Raw genomic sequence first — 19,329 nt, forward strand, 5'->3', positions numbered from 1 at the left:
CTCCCCAAGAGAGCTTAGAAATGAGACAAGGGAGGAGAATAAGTGAGCTGGAAAAAAAAAAGAGAAAGAAATGGAAGCTGTGATGGGAATATCAATTTCAGTTCTGCCCATATATGAAGCTTAGGAAGGCTTGAGCAAAATATCCTGCTCTGCTGATGAAGATGGAGACAGTGAAACATATGAGGATAAACAAATGTGGTGAGAAAGCCTTTCGTGTATTCTAATATTTTTAGACACGTATACACGAGACAGAGTTACAGTCCAGGTTGGCGCATGTTCTGTGCATCCATGTGTGTCTGAAGGCAGCCGATCAATGTTTCTGTCCTGAGGAAGTGACTCTACAGATGTCACGAATTCAGCCCCACAATGCACCCTGCCTATCATTAGCACAGACAACATTGATCTTGTGACTGTAAGCATCCGGCAGCTCCAGCAAACATGATAATGATAATGATAAAATAAGCTCATTAAATGCTGAGAGAAGCTTTTACGTTGATAATGGAGAGACTCATTTAATCAACTTAAACAGTTTTCTTTTGGCTTTGCCAGCAGCTTGCTGTAATTTAACAAAAGACACTGCAACAAAAATTCAGCTTGTTGCTTTTGTGCACAGTTTAGTAAAGCATCCATATCAATTTAACTATTAAAACACTAACTTGCCCTTGATTTTATTTTGATATTGCATGATAGACCATCTGAGAGTGGTGTGTCCTTTTGGAAAATAAACCAAAATGATATGTGTTTTTTTTATCTAAAAAGTGTGGCAAACATTTTAATTCAGTCCCTTTACTCAGGAATACTCAGAAATGCATTGAAATTGCTCTGTGTGTGGCAGAAAAATAGCCCTGAAAACTGCATTTGTGTGATAAAACATGGTGGTGGCATCATCATGCTGTGGAGATATTCTTCAGAAGGGGACAGAGTTAATGGCAAGTTGGATGGAGCTAAATATAATATAAATATAATGTAATCAACAGGCAACATTAAACATGCAGCAAATAATGCAATCAAATTATTAGAACTTTTCTATGGATTTGAGTGGTCCAGTCAAAACCCAGATCTCAATCTGTTGAGCATTCCTTAAGTGTAGTTCTGACACTTGTTGGGTCAGCTGACTATGAAACATGACAGACTCTGACCATGCAAACCAAATAGCTCTAATTATCCTCCTGCTGGAAGGACATATGTTCTGGTGCTACACAGTCCGTTTTAAAGCAGTGGACTATAAGAAGATTAGAGAAAATTACTTCAAATTCAATCAGTCGTCAGACTGGGTTTGAAACATCTCAAGGTGACACAAAGTTATGCAGTGTATTATGGAAACATCCAGCAGAGTTGACTCTCTTTCATACCCCAGGAGATCAGGTATGAAAAGACCAAAATAATGAAGTGGAGAAAATGGCAAAAATGACCAGCATACAACCCACTCACCCACACAGAACTCCAGTTTTTCACGTTGTGCCTGTTATTTCAAGCTATCGCTTTTTAAAATTTTGTGGTTTTGGATGTTTTTCATGCCCAACCCTTTTTCTTAAAAATAAAAAAAAAGAGAGAACTTTTTGTCATGGGGTCATATCTGCCAGAAAAAACACTTTGCACATCCAAAATAAATATTCTATATTCACTTTATTCACTTTGCACATGTAAAGTAATTTTCTATATTCTGCTTTACTGAAACATGGTGAGATGACTCAGATAAAAAAAATATCTACCGGGACGTGAGAGCTTGCTTGGCTTAGTCATTGTTGTTTTTAAACTCTGAAATTGCCCTAGAGGAGATCAGAACTAGACAAGTGAAAACAGAATGTGATATAAAATGATAAGTTAGCATAAAATTATATTTACTTCTACAAGAGGCTTGAATAATTTTAAAGATTATATACAGTCAATTTAAAAAGAAAGTGAACCCTCTGCTGGGTGGCAGCGCATAAATGACCCGGTTTTAATCAAATTCTTACACTATCAGTATGTAGGCTCAAGTGTCAAAAACCACAGCCTTCATATTCCACTGAGTCATAATTCAATAAACAAAGACGAAACTAAAACTTTATGTCTGCAAAAAAAAACACACACATACTAAAAACCTAAATACATGAAAACCATGAATGTATACTTTTATTTTTTAAACCATGTTTTTAACCATGTTTAAAAAAAAAACTGAAGTGGAAAAAAGAGACAAATAAAATGAAAAAAGAGATTAACTCAGGCAGGAGTTGGGAGAATGAGAACATTGGGTGGGGGTCGCATTCCTGAGCAATGTTTTGCCTCAACTGATGTCCAAAACCGTTCGTCTTGATCCAAAAACTCCTCCGAATCTGGGTCAGATGCTGAGGAAGTGCCTCCTCTCTCCCCCTCTCCAACATTTCCCGTTATTCCCCTTCAGCTCTAAACAATCCAACGCTCGACAGCTTTAGGAGACGTTTGCTCACGCTAACGGAGAACGGGACATTTTAGGGTTAAGCCTGAGCAACGCAAAAGATGCATTAAGACCTCCTTCTCACTTCTCCTGAAGCAGAATTTACCAGAAGTGAAATAGAGCACAGCCAGAAAAAAAAAATTACTTCACACCCTCTGAACTACATTCCAGTTTTCTCCTTTAAGGAATTTATGCGAGTTGTGGCCTAATCCATCACACATGGGAGAAACATGACAAGATTATCATCCGCTCTAGTTAGTAGTTATTACGGAGAGATGTGGCTCAATAATTTACATCCCCACCCTCCCAAACGCTCAGGACCTGAATCTAATCAACTTTATCTGCACTCGACTCACTTTTTCTGTACCAGGGAGCCACTTGAGAACCGACGTACAGTAAAAATCTTTAATCAAACCCCAAAATGACAGAATCCACTGGCACGCTTCCCACGGGCTCAAACTCCTGGTGAGCGTTTGTTGGATTAAACGACAACTGACTGGCAGTTTACAGCGGAAAATACAGGGTATGTCCTTGAATTAATGAGGTCAAAGACTTGAGGGCATTGCGTGATCTCAGCGGGGGATCTCTGCCTTTCTCTCCTGGGTGCGCTAGGTTTGAGATTGAGCCGACAGAAACAAAAGGATGACCGATTTATACTCCTTCGGTCTTCTCGGTTCTTTCTTCGGTGTGAAAGGAATGCACCAACGGACAGGATGATGTCACCTCAGTCTGCAGTCTGTTATTTTACACCCACCCAAGTCTCTGCCTTTTTTTTTTTTTTCAGAGTCGAAACCTGGTGACTGAACCTAGAAAGAAAAAGTCAGAAACTGAAACAAGAATTGAGAGAAAGAGCCATAACGTGGTAAAACTGGAAACAAAGACAGGCTAAACAAAACGGGAAATAAGTCACAGTCTGGGGTGAGCTACATCTGCAAGCAGTTAAAACGTCACCAGGACATAAGAAAGAGCCCTACCCCCAGCCCTGTTCACCCTCCTGTTCGTCAGCTGTCCCTTCTTTCCATATATGCTGTATTTCACCCAAAAAACCTACATCTCTCTCTCTTTCACCAGCCGACCAACTGTTTCTGTCTCTACTTTGTCCCCCTGCAACCTCAATGGACTTCTGCTCTGGTCAGAGCCTTTTTTTACGCTACAAGGAAGGTGAAGTGAGGGTTATGGGAAGGGAGGGCTTAGGCTCAGACTGCAACCCAAGGAATGAACAGACTGTCTACCCTCCTCTCTGAGGCCAATATGAGGGGCTAATGGCTAGAACATGTCTGTAATGGGAAAAGACCCGGCTTACAGGCTGCAGGGTGGATTTAAAAGTTGTGTTGGCCTGCGAGGATGAATCATGCCACACATTCACCGGCTCTAATATACACAGCAGTTTATTGCCAGTTTCCAAAATCCAGTTTTTAAACCAGGAAATACAGACTTCCAAAGTAAAACAGGGTTCAGTGTTTTTAAAACAAATGATTAAACGAAACATTTATCTTAAACTAGTACTAGCTTTAGTAGTACAGCTAGCGTTACGAAAATATATAAGTATATCCTTGACCTACAATGTAGGTTTGAGGTCAGCGACCTCTTGAGTGCAACTGTCCTGCAACCTTTGGATGGATCCCACACACCTGAATCAAAAGGCTGAGATACCTCCTTAGTAGTCAGTAAATTTTTCAAGGTCTTGGTCATTAAACATTCATTTGATTCAAGGTGTGTTAGATCAGAGATCCATCCAAAAGTTTCAGGGCAGTGCCACTCGAGGACGAAAGTTGCAGATCCCTGAAGAAGCACCTTACCATTAACTCTGAGATTTACAGAAGACTGAAAATTCACAACAAATAACTATCATTATTTGTTCTTAAGTTATAGGCTCTTAAGTTTAATGAAAGCCATCCTGTTATCTGTTGTTTTGCTCTCTCAAACTGAATGAAATGTCTCAATGTCTCACGAGTAGGTAGTGCAAATATATTTATTATTCAATTTCAAATCTGCCTCCAGACTATTTAAAAAAATTAAGTAATCATCAGAAATGTATTTTTCAATAAAATGTCTCTGCTTTGGAAACATGCCCTTATTTTGAAATTATTTTTGTTGTATGTTTATCAAATCGCACCCTGATGCCGCAGTGATTGTGTCAATGTTTTTAGTTTGTAGATACTCCGATCCCCCTCTCCGGAGCAGGACACAGGTCAAACTTTGTTCAGGAGTGACTCAAAACACACAATCAGCTGACCCTCCAAACTCTCCAGAACCCAGTTTGATGGCGTCTCAAGCATCCCTGAGAGTTCGGCCTAATCCCACAAACATCACGCCCCAAAGCATCTGTTCAGAACGCCACAGTAGCCACACAACCTATCAGTGCTGCTTTGTTAAATAAGGACAGGGGGAAGGGATTCTACTTTGTCCTGTGTACACAGAAACTAAAGTAATTAAAATGCCTGTCATTTTAGTGTGAAAAGAAAAATACTTGCAGTCAGCATTGTTGGCAGATAACACACAAAGCACAAGCCTGAGCAAATGAAAAATTAACACCTCCCTGCAGCTCCTCAGCATTGTTCTACAGAAGAGTGGTTAAAAGAAACTTTGACTATTACTAACATGGTGCGCTGTCATTACATAAAAGGTCTAAGACAGCTCAAATCTTACACACTTTTTGAAAAAGATACAGAATTTTTTCACATACCACTACTACAACCATTATCTTAGTGCTTTGATGGCAGTAACTTTAACATTAATAATACATAAAAACACAAAAGAAGAACATCTTGAGCACGGCCACAGATAATCCCAACACAAAAGCAGCTCATGCTTTTTGTGGCCAGAGTTTACCGCTTCCTTTGACTGTTATGTTTTTCAGCAAGTTTAAAGTTTAATATTGGCAGCATCAGGAAAAAGCAAGAAGCAGGAAGGTAGAGGAGACCCTCACTCTTTGGTGGATTGTGGAGCAGAACACATTGGAGTGCGCATGTGAAGTAAGCCTGTGTGTTATTGTTGTTTGCCGCAGGCTACTTGGACTTTAATGGAAACGTTTTCACATTAAAGTCCTTTGAAGACTAAAATTTAAAATAAAATGGTAGTTATTTTAGAATTCATATTTATAAATATATCAGTATTATGTTTGATATAAGACTTTGCGTGTGTGAATGAAATTTAAAGAGGGAGACGATGTGGTTTAACGTGGTAGACTAACACAATGTAACACTTAATTTGTAGAAACAAAGAAAAAAAAAATATGAAGTGCATTTGTATCAATATTCTGGGATATCCTTTTTACTGGGATATCCCAGAATAAAGTCCAATAAACTGCCTTGAGAAGACTCTATTTACTGATTATTAAATGAAGTTAAATAGAGAAGACTCTATTTACTGATTATTAAATGAAGTTAAATAGAGAAGACTACACCGAAGATTTTGTCCAACAAGCAAAACCATTGTGTGACAGCGATTAAAAACTGAACATAATCTTGAATATACCTTCCAAACCGTGATTATGGTGGTGGCAGCATCATGCTTTGGGGCTGCACTTCTGCAGCAGGAACGGAATAACTGGTCAGAGGTTGAGGGAAGATGGATGGCAGCTCCGAACAGCGTGATCAAAGAAGAAAGCCTCTACTAACGACTTGGGGCAGGACCACAACTCTAAACATGCAGCCAGAGCTACAATTAAATGGTTTATATTAATGTGGCACTATGGTCTAGTCAAAGTACAAACTAAAATACAATTGAGAACACTGATGTTACCTCTGATCTGACTGAGCTTGAGCTATTTTGTAAAAAAGAAAGGGGTAAAAGTTTTGTGTTAAGAAGTGAAAAGCTGGTAGAAAACAATGGAAGGTGGTTCTACAAAAGTTTAACTTAGAGGGTTTAATGTCAATGCTTGCCAAACATTTCTGACTTTTCCTTTTAAAACCAGAACAGGCCTATGTGAACTGAGCTTAAAAATCACACATGACTAATTATGTCCCTTCTGGATTATATTTAAAGGTGTCAAAGTAAAGGCTGCATAGTTTTTATGTGTGAAAAATGTGAAAACCATGTATCCTTTCATTCCATTTCACAACTCTGCCCTACTTCGGCCTGGCTCGCCATGTAAAAATCCCACTAAAAACAGTAAAGTGTGTGGTTGTCAAAAAAAAAAGATAAATTCAAGAGTTTTGGTTCCTTTTCAAGACACTGAATATATAATGACCCAGTAACTGTAAATAGCTACTAAGAGGTTCAGAACATTATCACAAAGTGGAAAAAGAAATGTGGCTAGGGGGATTTAATGTCTTTTTTTTCTTCTCTACCTCAGATTTTTTTTTTGTGATATTGTTCATGTTAGCTGAGTTTCTTCACACTAGAGCTCACCATCCTGTATAAATATATACTGAATGTGTCTCAGCTGGCCTTGTTTTTATCTCTCCAGCAAAGTTATTGTGCTTTTTCTTACGCGGTCTGTCATTTGAGTGCATACATATATGTGATTGTGTTAATTTCTGAGCGAAGCTCCAGTGAGTACAGAGTGCTCATAATGATAAGACACCAGTACAGCTGGTAAGCTAAATAAGGACTCGTTTCAAGTCAAGCCAAGAAGAGGAGAACAGATACTGCAGGGACACGACACAAAGCGCCAACCCACCTTTTTTCCCTCTTCACACAGCCAAACCTTACCTCACTCCCCTCCTCCCCCACACCCCCTCGTGATAATTGCCTGACAATGGCTCCGTCTCCTCTCTGTTTTACATCAGGCTATCTCACCGGCTGCCCTGCACAATCCCTGCTCGGGATCCATGACCGACTGTTGAGCTCCAGTAATTAGAGCAGGCTGTTACAGGGAGAGGACACGGCGTCCCTCTAATGCTCATGTTCTGTCCACCTGGGCAGATATTTTTAGCCCACCTTGAATGAGCAAGAACAAGCATCAACATGTAAGCAATGTTGGGCGCCCATACCAGGAGCCACAACTCAATTAGGCCTGCTGGAGAGCTAGAACCACTGAAACAGTCAGTTTCAATTCTTCTTTGTCCTTGTCGACGGCAGTGGAGAGTGGAGAATGTGCGCTTTCCTTATTGGGCGTACTTCCTGCTGAAATCTGTTTTTTTTTTTTTTTTTTTTTTTCATTCCAGAGCGCCGATAACAAAATTAACCACTGTGTCATTCCACCCCAGTTTCCTTCCACCCAACACAATCACACTGCATGCCATAAAAACAGTAATCCAAACATTTCTCTCCCTCTATTTATGCGCGAGTGTGTGCGCGCACACGTCCCCCGAGGCTGCAAACTCTTATGACTTTCCCTTTCCCTGCATCTCACCTCCTTTACATATCAGACTCCCGGTGTGCTTTAGTAAAACATCAACATTTTATCCATGAGATGCATATCTCTCTTCCAGCCTGCAGTCAAACACACACACACACACACGCACGCACACGCATACAGAGAGCTTTGCATGAGGCCCGACCCTGGCCACCCAACCACGCTGCATTCTGAGCAGCTTATCTTCAAACGCAGCAATTTCTCACCTCCAGAAGCAAACAGCCATTCTCCTTGATAACAAATGAAGAGGTTGTGTCCTCAGTTGAATAGCCTATGCTCATGGCAGTAAATAAAAACATCAATCAATGCAAAGAAAATTGTGTTTTCATCCATTATTCAAGACTGTTTTTTTTTTCTACTTCACATTCTGGAAATGTAACACCTATAACCCATAACAACCCTGAAAACACCCCCCCTCCCCTTTATTCTGAGGGGACTTTGCTCCAACTTGCTGACCTCTTTCGGACAGCACACTGGTATGTCAGCTCAAGCTATTCCCACGGCAGTCAACAGGCCATATATTATCAAGGTAATTACCTCTGCAGAATGGATGCCTTTCTAATACCTCCCCATTTGCTACGTTCAGTACAGCCGGCTTCTTCATGCTCCGTCTCCTCCGTGCCATACCTCACAGGACACAAGCATGGATCCAATAAAGACAAACACAGAGCCGCATTCAGCAGCCCAGCCGGCAAGAGACAGAAGGAGCAGTGGAAGGTCAGGAGGGAGGGCAACCATGCCAGGCGTCGAGCAAGGCTGTTGCAGCATGTAGTCACTAATTGCCATTTGCAAAATAAGACTATAGCAGCCACTGCAAGAATCTGAAATGTCTCTAATTAGGTAAATGTTCGGCAATTATTCCTTCTTCCTGTAACTGTGCATTTGAACAAAACAGTCAGCACAGAGCCAGGTGTTGAAACAGCTGTGTGCTTCGATGGTATCGCCATCGAGTGCCAACTGGAGGGTGTGGATTTGCACTTCTTCGAGGAATGTGTTGGAAAAACACAACTCATTTTCGTGTTAAGAGTTCGGTAACAAGATCCACACTGTTTGCACCCAAGTACGATAATTGAAAGCTACAGTGAGAAGAAACAGAATCGGAAAACGCTGTTGTCTTATAGGTTGTTTACTTTTTTTCATGGGAAGCTGGAACTAAGCTGCAAAGGAATTGCCAACCAAGATGTAGGTTCTGGCTTTCGGGAAGTTTACAGAGGTGATGCCCGCAACATCTGTTGGTACTTTTATTCCATGGCAACATATGACTTTGGTGAAGTACGTGTAAGATGTTATTGTGGGTCTAGGAAATGAAGGTGGGTCCTTTAACCTTGACATCCTGTTATGATACCAACGTGTCAAAAGTCGGTGGTAAAAGCATTGAAAAAATTCAACAATGGCTGCACAACATCATGTGTTATTCAATAATGTAAGTGAAAGTTCTGATGACATTAGAACATTTGGATCACCACATACTGTACAGTTTCTGCCTGAAATCCACCAGAGGGTTTATCTAGGAGCTGTAGCCGATTTTGGAAATCCCACACAGGGACGCCATCATTTCAGTGGAGATGTCTCATTCGACAGCAGTTGTAAATAGTTTGAACCTCCCTCTGGTGTGCCCTGGATGTCTGGAGAGAACCACAACGCTGGAAGGCAATTTATCTTCTGAATATTTGTCACATCTTCTCTGCAACTCACTTTGTCTTATTTCTTCGATATCTAGTATGTAAACGAACTTAGCGAGCAAGATTTCTACATGGTTTTCATATCAAGCTTCAAGACTTTTTATTGTTTCCCCAGAATTTCTATACATTATGAGATCATTTTTACAGCATGAATAAAAATCTTGGAAACTATGATTGGATGGATGGATGGATGGATGGATGGATGGATGGATGGATGGATGGATGGATGGATGGATGGATGGATGGATGGATGGATGGATAAAACACCTGTAAATATTCTTCAATCAACCATTTGGGACACATACACCCAACTTCCAGGAAATGTTAGTTCGGTTTTAGTTGCTCTTTTTTGCAGTGTAACAAGATTTATTTTTTGCCCATTGCAATTCCACTTCCTAGCACTGATGCTGAAATGAGTCTTATTTGCACTCTAGACTCTGTCGAAAAGTGAATGTTTGTGAATGTCGAAAAGTGAAGTTATGTTTTAATCAGAAATTAAAACATAACTTGCATTTAAAACAATAAATAAAAATGTATAGGGTTGCTCCAAATGAACAAAAATAAATGGAAATTTTCAAAAATAGCACTTCTGACAACCAAGACAGATTTGGCTGCATGAACACATTCATGGTAGCTAAATGCACAAACAGTAAAAGTGTGAAAATAACAGAACCACCACCCATCACTGTTATTAAGCTATCACTTTAAAACTTCACTTGCCAACCTACTAACAGCACGACAGTTAATACCTTTTAATAACGTTTACTATCATTGTGAAAAAATATATTTATCATTAAAGGAATTAGTTGTCCAATGATAATAACAATAAAGTATAGTTGGTTATGTTTGCAAACCCAAAAAACTATTTTTATTATTTGTATAGATTTGCTGTTTAAACCACCCCTCTATTGGATCCTTGAGCTCATCAACGATGTGCTTATGCTTCAAAATGTGACTGAACGCTACTATTACCTACTGCCTACGTTACTCTGAGGATGAAGTACCTATTTTGATATTGGGTAAGTTTCTAAGGCTCTGACTTTTATAAACTGATTGATTTATAGCTAGAAACAGCAATAAAACTTTAATCACTGTTGATTTATAATCACAATAAATCCCAGAACCCTTGTGATTAAAACATAAGTAATTATCACTGTTCCCTAATGTAGTTTCCAGCTGAGCAGATAGCCTGACCAGTGAACTTATTACGCTTGTGAAATTCGACAACAGCGGATACTGCTCTGCAGGAAAAAAGCAGGTTTACTTGAAAGCTACGATTAAATTAGCGTTTAAGTAAATCTTACAGATAATATAATTCTAGCCCTAATGATCTAGTAAGTACATTAGTTATGTCTGTTTCAATTAAAAGCAATTGCAAATAATAACACATGTATTTTTCTGTGTGTAAATACAGTAATACCTTACGTATTATCTTACCGATACCCATGCTGATCCTCGCCTCATTGAATCTATACCCATCCTGTTTTTTCACGTGGTCCCATCAGGCCTCCTAACGGTACATTACCTCTGTGTGTTTACTCAAAGGTTCTACGGCTTAGCGCCGCAGTGTGATACCCAGAAGGTGAGTTTTCTCACAGCTCATTAACATGAAATACATGCTGTTTGGCATACTAGTACAACACAGTGCTGGTGTGCCCTCAGAACAGCTGGCAGCTGGTTTCACAGCAAAACATCCTACAATATTGATAAAGAAGCCCAAGAAGCCATTAGAGAGCCGTCCATCCTTCGATCCTAGTATAAAGCTGAATGCTGTCACTTTGTTGGACTCGTAGAGGGTTTTTCAGAGATGACTGTTGGACAGCTGACCATAGGAGGAGTGTGGCTCACAGCCAAAACAAGAAGGATCATTTTTTTCTCCCCTCAGTTGCACAATTATCAGAATGTCTGTAATAAAAGGCGCTCCCAGTGGTAATTTAGCTAAACCATTAGAGATTGATCACAGTTGTGGTTTTATTGTCCCTCTTGTAGAGAAACACAGATTAAATCTCGCCTAATAATATTTGGACACATTCCAACCTTTTCCAGATGTGTGGACAAGGCCCGGATGTCTTACTTCATGGACCGTTACAAAAGTGGCCAATACAAACTTACAAGCGTCATTTTACAATAATAATAAAAAAAGTTGAAATTCTAAAACTTACCTCTGCTTGACAGAGAGCCACGGCCAGCAGAAGGAGTACAGCGACGCTTCTCAACATCTAGAAGCAAAAGGAGAAAGTGAGGTTTTGGTTTGGTGGATGAGAGAAACGGTACAACGAACGCGTCTTTTTTTCCCCCCCTCCCTCCCGCGTTTTCCAAAGCGAAAACTTGAGGAAAATCTTTGTTCCCCTACCATTTCGATCAAACAACAAAGCGGCCCCGCTCAGGAAGGAAAAAGCGGTGCTGGTCGGAGTATTTTATCCGGATGGAGTCGTTGCTGGAGATCCGCGGTTCGAAGAAATTTGAGGAGAGCCGAGGAATTCCTGCCAGTCCGTCCGTCTCCTCCTCCTCTCTCTCCGCTGCGGCCAATGGGAACACCCGGAGCCCTCCGAGGAGGGGAGCAGAGAAAACTGAGGAGGGGGAGGCAGCAGAGAAACCGTGGGCTCACTGGCGACTGCGTGGGTATTGTTCTCCGACTAATTTGGCCTGCGTTAAGATGCGCATTATTTCTATTTCAATACTTCGCTGCGGATTGTTGAAGAAAAGAGAGGAGGAATCAATATTAAATGGGTAGCAAAAAGCAGCTGATTGGAAAAATAAAACTATTTGGACGGATCAAAAGTTTGTTGAACCTCACAGAAATACGTCTCTCGGAGATGTTTATGATTTAACTTTAACGCAAACATGGTTCCAATTAAACCAGCCCAATAGATTTCCAACCTATTTAACTTTAATGCAAATATGGTTCCAATTAAGCCAACCCAATAGACATAAAAAAGCAAGGCAGACTCATAATAGCGTAACACTGACAGGCTCAGATTTTGGTAGGGGCAAAATGGCGCATTGCCCAAGGGGGCCTGTGGGCAACAAGGAGCCTAAGGGGGAAACATATCAGTCATCTACACTCAACACATTTTCTGTGGCTTATATGTCAGTTCAGTGGGGAAAAGCATATTGTCCACATCATTGAATGACAATTATGCAGTTCATTGCAGCTGGCTAATGAAGCTGCAGATTTTAAAAGATTCAGATTTTAGCTTAAATTCTGGTTTCTGTCACAAATGGGCTTTTTTATGTACTTTGTGTTTTCAATAATTTCCTTGTTTATGTTCTACAGGTCGTGCCTTATTCTGTTAAGTTCTCTGTATTTGTTGTTCTAAATACGATTGTTCATTTTTGTTCTCTGCTCCTTTTACATTTGATTTTCTTAATTCATTGCCAGACCTTCTCTTAATCTGAAGACCAGCTGAGAGCCTTTTCTGTCATGGTGAGTGTTTTTAAGTTAATATTTATTGAAAAATGAAGAGAAAAGCAAAATACAGGAAGCCAGAGTCAAACAACAATAAACCATAACAAAAAGCCAGCCAGGAGACACGAGGAGAACGCAGTGAACCCTGGAAGAAGTAACTGGAGGAACCAGTGAGGAGTGACTGAGAAAGAGGTGCTTAATTAGGTAAATGATTGCAGGTGTGAGGGGAGAGAGCTAAAGGCAGACTGGGGAGAGAGAGAGAGAGAGAGAAAGTGGCACGGGGGACCAGGGACTAAGAAATTAAACAGTAAAACAAACTAAACATAATTAAACTAACGTTAAAATAACGGGACTAAAGAAATAAGCAAACTAGAATCGCTAACAAAGCACTGAACTAAAGAACAAGACTTGTCTAACCAAAATAAGAAACAAACACACAAAAGAATAATGAAACTAGAATCAAACTACAAAACAACCTAAGATACCAGGATCTCAATATTCTTCAGCTTTTATTGTGGTAATTAATCTTCCTCCCTCAGTTTCCCTGCTGTCTTCCTCTCACAGTTGTTCCACATCTGGCATATCATCATTTTCCACACTTAGTTTCTCCATTCACTACTACCTCAACTACCTGCTCACCCCTGCATCACTTTTATCATTATTATCTCTATAAAGGCACTCAGACTTCAATTTAAATGCCTGACAGTCCAAGTATGTGTTATTTTGAATAAATCAGAGCTTTTTAAAAATATAAATAGCTATGAAAATGTATGAATGAGTATGAAAATGTACGTAGTTCATTTAATTATTAAATACCCTTATTTTATTTGGCAATTTTAATGAAAAAGTTGCCGATTTTATTTGTGAGTGGAGTGGTTGTAGGATTGAGTTTGGTTGTGTCGCAAGAGGAGGCAGAGAAAGACAAGCAATCGCTGAGGGAAACATTTTTGCGAGAATGGCTGCTGTGAGTTTTTCATAATTTGTTTGTACATTTCAGCGTGATTTTACATGATGGGCAGAGAAATGAGAGGAAACAGATTGCTTTCAACTTCTTCTTGTCACAAATGAAAATAGGAAAGTGTCCATATATATTTAGAGTCTGATATCTTTCAAATCTACTGCAACTTCGTCAAAGAGCTCACCTGTGTGTGATTTAATCTCAGTATAAATACAGCTACCAGAACCTCCTCCCCTCCACCTTTTCTTAGTCTTAATTTGAAAGTATGGAGCTACTAAAAAAAAAAAAAGAACTCCCATGACTCTAAGTGGAACCACATGATTTGGTCAGGCGAGGCAAAGTCTGACCTTTTCTACAACAAGCACACAGAAACTTATATGTAAGGCAATGAAAGTCTATATTACAGTTCAGGTTTTCTTATTTGTCACAGCTTTCTGATGCTGTCGGGAATGTTCAATAGAAAAAAAAAAAAAACCTGTATCAAATGATACATTATACAGATTAAGAAGAAATATTATAATGCAAATCCTGAATGAATACCTCACATCAACATAACAGAACCAGAACCAACGCTCATATTAAGATGGGAAAAACCAACAATAATCACTTTTTTAAACTTGAATAGAAATGCCTTTAATTTAGCTGAAGCTCACATTTACCCCCTTGAATTAAAATCAGTAGTGTCAGGTGACTCAGATTTCTGGTTTTAGTGTTTGCAGATCCGTCTTTCTTCTAAATATGTCTGTAGCATTAAATGTTTCAGTTTTAAACAGGCAGCCACATCGTTAATCTTTGAGGCAGCACTTGTCCTCTTCTGCCATCATATTTCAGTTAAATTTCTTTAAAACCATAAAAAAATATTACTAAAATTACTTTTTTTTTTTTTTAAAAAAAAACCCTCATAAACTAGAAGATTCATCCTCAGAGCTTCAAAGCCTGATTTCAGCGTTTCAGGGTTACACACCACCGCTGGTGATCATGCTCCAAAATGAGTAATTAGAGTAATTAGGAAGAACGTCCAAGGCAGAGAACGCAGCGGCACACTAAAGTTTGAATATAAAAAAGAAAATGAATTATTTTTTGAACCGCAAGCCATCAATTACAGTATGACCTCATCCCCTCTCAGTTATTTTTCACCCCAAGGCCTTTTCCATTTGTATGCACAATGTGTGTTCAGGGTGAATAATGATAAACCAATTCTCTTTTGTTATCTGACGTTAGTTTTGTGCTCTCGCGCTCATATTATTGTTGATGGTTATTCTATTTTTTCTCCATACTGTCTCTCTCAATCATTGGACTTTTGTTTGCTTCTCTGCTTTGTTGCCACACATGAAGCTGTGAGAAAAGGTTTCATTTCTAATTTTTATGCTTGCCTTCGGGAGTTGCCACGCTAAAGTTCAAGACTGAATTAAAGCAGCAAGGTAAGACAGATAAGCAAAATGTATCATCATGGTAAGAAATTCGATTATGGAGATTTTTTTTGTCTTGAAGAAAATGCTTTTTCACTGTGTATCTAGGCGCAGAACCCGAATCTAATTCTGAAATGGAGAGTACCACTGCAATGCCAAATCTAATATAAAACAACAGATAAACGTCATGATCCGTGAGTGTTTGGGCTTCATTTAGGGTTGCTCTTTTTCATGTTTTATATTATATAGTCAGCTGTAATTTTCACATCTCTAATTTAAAAGCTAAAAGTAATGACAGCTGTCCAATTTCTTTCTTGAAATTCTGATAAAAGTTACATTTTCATACATTCTGTTATTGAGTTAAATTAAAGCAGTGTTGCAGGAAACAGAAAATACGACCCCCAACATATTTTATGCCTTTTTATAGTTTCACAGGGTTAGAAATGTCACCATGCTCTGTCTCCGATATCTGACTTTTTATTTTTGAGCTTCCTGCCTTTGTGAGGCAAATGTTTACTCAGAACCTGCAGCCATCAAGCATTTTTGCCTTCCAGTAAACTGCTTCACCCATCATTGTTACATTTAGATAATTTTAGAATTTGCTAAAGTCTAAATCATTTAGATTTAGTCTAAATCGTAGAACTGAAAGTTTTTTACTTTATCAGTTCATACCTACAGCTATAAATTTCCTCGTCTTTCCTTGTTCAGGACGGATAATAGCTTGGTTTCCCAATCTAAAATCCGCCCTCATTGTCTAAATTGAGACCACGCTGACTGCTGTCCACTGATAGGACACTCACAATGGTCTTTGGGAAATGTATTTTAGGATTCGGAGTTTGTGCTTAGTTCTGCTTTCTTGGTTTACTTTCCGTAATGTCTTAATTTTTAAATTGACCCTTGTTTCTTTGTTGACGTTACTTCCCGTTTCATTGTCACCTCACCGCTTTTCAGTTTCTAATCAGCTTAATTTAATGTTTGCACTGTGATGTTTATCTTCTTTGGTTTGTACAGTTTCTGTTTTTTCATTGCGTCTGGGCTTCACAACTTTGCTCTGTTACCTCAGGCTGTCAAAGTTTACACATCTTTCTGGCTGTGTTTATGTCTGCTTGTATTCTCATAACAAAACTCAAAGTGCCCAGGCACATCAGCTACAGTGCCATGCAAAAGTATTGATACAACTTGAGTTTCCTACATTTTGTCAAACTTTAATGTTCTCTATTGGGATTTTATATGATTGTCCAACTCAAGGAAAGCATGTTTGTGCATGAATATTAAATACGCTTGCACATTTCTTTGAATATGCATCTGTTATTTATTTTTAGACAAAGTTATTCCGTGGTATATTTGATTTTTATGAGACAATTGCTATTTACTTGTTCCTTGGTGTATTTTTACGTCTGTCTTTGCTTTCATTTCCCTGTCGCTGAGCTGCTGATACAATTGAATTTACCTACAGAGAGACAATAAAGGATTCCATTTCTCATCAAAACATTTTCATATTCATTTTCAAGCAGTCATTCATTTATCTAGTATTAGTTGTAGAGCATTTATAAGGCATTATATCCAGTTTTTTCTGCTGTTTTTCTTTGGAAGACCCCCTGCCTTTGTTCTCCTAAATCTATAAAATGTGAATAGATTAATTTAAAATGCAAGGCAGAATTCATAAAAAAACGATGATAGCAAACACAACTATGATAAAACAGAAAGTACACTTTTATTTAAATCTATGGTTTTTGCACCAGGACATAATAATTACTCCATTAAAGTCAACGTTTGTGTAGTTTAATGATTTTGCAGCAACCAGTTCAAGGAAACCACACAACGGCCTTGGTGCTATGGTGAAGCTTAAACAGAGCTGTGCAAAATGAATGCCTGCAAACCTCAATGAATTTCAGCAATTTAAGCAATATTGAAAAGAACATAAAGCCAAAAGTCCTCAAGACAAGAGATTAACAGTCTTAGTGGATAGTAGTGGAAAGCACTACTAAGTTATTACTGTTAAAATTTTGATCAAACTTGCTTGATCATAACTTGACTTAGTTTCTCACTCGCAGATTTTGCATATTGACTTCATTTTTTCATAATAATTAAACTGAATTTAGCTTGTTTGGGGTCTATTTGGGCATTTTAGGTTAAACATAGAACCTAAGTAATGTCAGACTCTTGCTGTTACATAAATAAGCTATTGAAAAAGGGTGCACAGTTTGACCAGTTTTATTTTGTTTGTTTGTGCCATTCAGTTAGGAAACATCCCCTTAGAGAAGTATAGCAGAGAAGAGAGTCTCAGCTCGTAGTTGCTCCACAGCTTTCTCCTTGAACTTTACACAGCGCTAAACGCCGGAGAACTTGGCCCGTCTTTGAGAACGTCTTGCCTGCAACTTTCCTGTCATCAACCTCTGTTTCCACACCTTGTGCACCCACAAAAATGTGTTGCACTAAGATGAGCTCTCTCACACACCGTCTACCTCTGCACGCTAAATTTATTTTTATCTCAATTTTGCTCTTTTGTAAATAAAGTACATATTTGACCTGATTCGATGTGTGGAAAAGAGAAATATTTCTGTACAGGAGACCTTATCAAATGCTCAGTGAGATGTTCCAAGTTTGGAAAATTGGTTTCTAACCTCATCCTGATTTAAACTTTTCCACTTGTCTGCTGTGAAACTTTGCTAAGATAAAAACCACACACATGATTCTTGTCAGTTACGTCCACCATTCTGAAGACGGATTTTATTGAAGCACACCAGAATAGAGGGGCTGGATTCAAATGTATGACAATGTTTTCAGTGTGTTGGGTTTTTTGAACACCATGTTGTCAGTGTAATATTTTCATCCATTTGAGTCTAAAACATGAAATCATGATGAGGTGCATTGAAGATTGTTATGTGACAAAATAGGCACCATATATAGCATAACTGTTATTTAATGTCTGTTTATTAGACTAAAAACCAATTTTCTGTATAGATTATAAATGTTATCATAGGTTTGTGACTTTTTTCGGTTTGCTGCATGATTTCTTTATTTACCTTTTGTTCTCCTGATAGTCTCTTCAGCCTGCTGCGTTTCTTCTAACCGTTCCTTATCACGGTTATAAGAAACAGATATGTTCCTTTTAACACATGAGAGAAGACATGCACACCTCAATAGATGTCATACCACTTTCTGCCTCTCATTTCTTACTTTTCTGTCTGAACTTCCTGTCTTTGTGATACCTTTTTGCCTGTGTGTGAATAAGGTTTGCTTGAGACCTTCAGTCATCAAACATTTCTTCCACGTCAAACATCACTTTCACCACTAGTCATTTGCAAACCTGGTGCATAACGATTGCTGATAAGCTTCACCTGACAATAGAGTGTCTTTCCCGAACGTTGTGCTGTACAGAAAACTCAGTATTTCCAGGTTTTGCTAGACTGAAAATAAATATTGTGTTTATTGTTCCTACAGAGTTGATTATGATTTACTAAGTGAGCCCAGTCTTTTTGACTCTGGCTTATGCACAAACATGCAGAACAAGAATTTCAATCAAGCAGGAAGCTAACAATGTATCAGTCCCACATCTTTCAGATACAATTGAATTTAATGTGCTGTACGACGCCACTGTGATAAGAGAGGTAGTTTTATCCTTATTCATTCTCATAAGCACATAAATAGGTTTTGTACTGAATAAGGAACAACAGGAAAGCTATTTAGTTCAGGAAGCAGGCTGTTATTGAAATACACAAGCTAATTTTCTATCATTCTACGTTTTTATAGAACACAAGAGCATTTTTGATGAGCGGTGGTTTGTTTCTTTCATAGCCGTTTTTAAGATCTCAAAATCGCTCACATACCATAAACTCTCATTATAAATAAGCAGGAAGACAACTTTTAGTTGTGGTTTAGAGAATGTGTTACAGACAACATCAGCTTCTCTTGGTATTTTTGGCACCTTACAAATGGTTTTGAACGTCTTGTACTTTTCCATGTTTTGTCATATAAAAAAAAAAAATTGCAATTTGACACAGAATGGACCAAAAGAGCACAGTTGTCAGATGTGCAAACCTGGTGGAGATATTATCCAACTCATTTGTAGCTGTAAATGTGTTTCCACAAAATAAACTGAGGATGGCTGAATACATAAGCTCAATATGTTTTTCAGAGTTTTATTAGCAAA

At 38.7% G+C, this 19,329-nt stretch overlaps 2 protein-coding genes across 2 annotated transcripts in view; one reads left to right on the top strand and one right to left on the bottom strand.

The window, feature by feature from the left end:
- The window catches only part of fstl1b (follistatin-like 1b), a 24,743-nt gene extending 12,817 nt beyond the window's left edge, over nucleotides 1–11,926 (bottom strand). Inside the window, exons 1-2 of the mRNA XM_015003233.2 lie at nucleotides 11,754–11,926; nucleotides 11,563–11,619 (exon numbers count right to left, since the gene is read on the bottom strand). Coding sequence (XP_014858719.1) covers nucleotides 11,563–11,619; nucleotides 11,754–11,756 — 60 coding nt within the window. The 5' untranslated portion in view covers nucleotides 11,757–11,926. The remainder of the gene's footprint in view (nucleotides 1–11,562; nucleotides 11,620–11,753) is intronic.
- LOC106909104 (uncharacterized) overlaps nucleotides 11,826–19,329 on the top strand; it is a 22,281-nt gene continuing 14,777 nt past the window's right edge. Inside the window, exon 1 of the mRNA XM_088008286.1 lies at nucleotides 11,826–12,022. Coding sequence (XP_087864412.1) covers nucleotides 11,826–12,022 — 197 coding nt within the window. The remainder of the gene's footprint in view (nucleotides 12,023–19,329) is intronic.

Source organism: Poecilia mexicana, unplaced genomic scaffold, assembly GCF_051168715.1.
Source record: "Poecilia mexicana isolate PSO_F unplaced genomic scaffold, ASM5116871v1 scaffold_2, whole genome shotgun sequence".
In the NCBI taxonomy this organism is placed as follows: domain Eukaryota; kingdom Metazoa; phylum Chordata; class Actinopteri; order Cyprinodontiformes; family Poeciliidae; genus Poecilia; species Poecilia mexicana.